Source organism: Palaemon carinicauda, chromosome 8 (assembly GCF_036898095.1).
Source record: "Palaemon carinicauda isolate YSFRI2023 chromosome 8, ASM3689809v2, whole genome shotgun sequence".
NCBI classification, from domain to species: Eukaryota; Metazoa; Arthropoda; class Malacostraca; order Decapoda; family Palaemonidae; genus Palaemon; species Palaemon carinicauda.
The window spans coordinates 105,174,451-105,176,655 of record NC_090732.1 but is presented as its reverse complement, the minus strand read 5'-3'; the positions used below and the strand labels follow the sequence as shown (position 1 = coordinate 105,176,655).

General features: G+C 27.2%; 1 protein-coding gene across 1 annotated transcript in view; it reads left to right on the top strand.

The window, feature by feature from the left end:
- LOC137645400 (craniofacial development protein 2-like) overlaps positions 1–1,483 on the top strand; it is a 5,674-nt gene extending 4,191 nt beyond the window's left edge. The window contains exon 2 of the mRNA XM_068378204.1: positions 1,230–1,483. Within this exon, the coding sequence (XP_068234305.1) occupies positions 1,230–1,483 (254 nt within the window). The remainder of the gene's footprint in view (positions 1–1,229) is intronic.
- The last annotated feature ends 722 nt before the right edge of the window (positions 1,484–2,205 follow it).

Here is a 2,205-nt window from a genome sequence, read left to right as displayed (position 1 = left end):
GAATATTAACATAATTGACGCTCGCATCCTAACTATTACACTAAATATCACTTAATATTTCTCCTTGAGGGAAATGGACAACTCAACACCGCCGACTCAACACCGCCAACTCAACACCGCCGACTCAACGCTAGGACAACTCAACACCTGGACAACTCGACAACTATAAAACTATAACGCTATAAAGCATACACAAACACACACACATACTGTATATACATACACACATAATGTATATATATATATATATATATATATATATATATATATATATATATATATATATATATATATATATATATATATATATATATATATATATATATATATATATATGTATATATATATATATATATATATATATATATATATATATATATATATTGTATATATGTATATATATATATATATATATATATATATATATATATATATATATATATATATATATATACATATATATACATATTATATATATATATATATACATATTATATATATATACATATATATATATATATATATATATATATATATATATATATATATATATATATATTGTATATATATATATATATATATATATATATATATATATATATTGTGTATATATATATATATATATATATATATATATATATATATTGTATATATATATATATATATATATATATATATATATATATATATATATATATATATATATATATATATATATATATATATATATATATATATATATATATATATATTATATATATATATATATATTGTATATATATATATATATATATATATATATATATATATATATATATATATATATATATATATATATATATATATATATATATATATATACATATATATACTGTATATATATTTATGTTCATTTAATATGAATAAGCATATTTCCATACTATGGTGCTGCTGTTCATCTCTTCACATCGAGTCCAATACTTAAAAATTTTGAAGATATTTCTGAAATTTAAAGAAATATGAATTTGTCATCTCACCGTAAATGAAAATTCTTAGCCAAAGAAGGGAAGAAAAATTTACATATGAAGGACATTTGTTTGTGTTTGATAAGTTTAGTAACTAGGTAATAATATCAAATTTTGGCGTTGTGATCAAGGTGCTAGGTGCAAAACAAATTCATAGAAAAATTTGAACCTGTTACCAAGGAAGTAAACAAGTATTCCATAATTCATATACACCCAATGTTGAAGTGGCTAAAGTTTACACATCCTTGAAACTACGCGCAGTAGACACCATTGAAAAGCCAAGTATAGTGATAAGTGATATATTAACAAATGTATCACAGGTTACACTTGCATCATTGCCTGATACTTCAGCTATGAGAAAAACGATTAAACACAAAAGGAAATCCGTAAGGGCTCCTCCTCCGACTCCTGCAGATCTTCAAGAGTTAGAGTTGCTACACCAGTACAAGATTTACATTCCAGAGGAATGGAGAGAATAAGTTTTGGAAAGAAGTGAAGAGCGTAAGGAAGGCTGGTTCAAGTATTGAAGAGACAGTGAAAGATGGAAATGGAAGGTTGTTAAAAGGAGAGGCGGCAAGGAAAAGGTAGGCGGAGTATTTTGAAAGTTTACTGAATGTTGAGGATAATAGGGAGGCAGATATAATTGCTGTTGCAGGTGTTGAGGTGCCGGTGATGGGAGATGAGAATGATAGAGAGATTACAAGAGAGGAAGTGAGGAGAGCACTAGATGAAACGAGAGTAGGAAAAGCATGTGGTATGGATGGTGTGAGAGCTAAGATGTTGAAGGAAGGGAGTGAGACTGTACTTGAATGGTTGGTGAGATTGTTTAGTATGTGTTTTGTGTTGTCAATGGTACCAGTAGAATGGGTTTGTGCGTGTATTGTACCACTATACAAGGGTGCATGAGTGTTGTAATTCAAGGGGTATTGGTTTGTTGAGTGTAGTTGGAAAAGTGTATGGTAGAGTACTGATTAAGTATAAAACAGAGAATGCAACCTTAGAAGTACAGGGTGGTTTTAGAAGATGTAGGGTTTGTATGAATCAGCTTTTTATAGCTAGGCAGATATGCAAGAAATATTTAGTAAAAGGTAAGAAGGTGTATGTTGCGTTTATGGATCTGAAGAAAGCCTATGATAGAGTTGATAGGGAAGCAATGTGAAATGTGATTAAGTTATATGGAGTTGGTGGAAAGTTGTTGCAA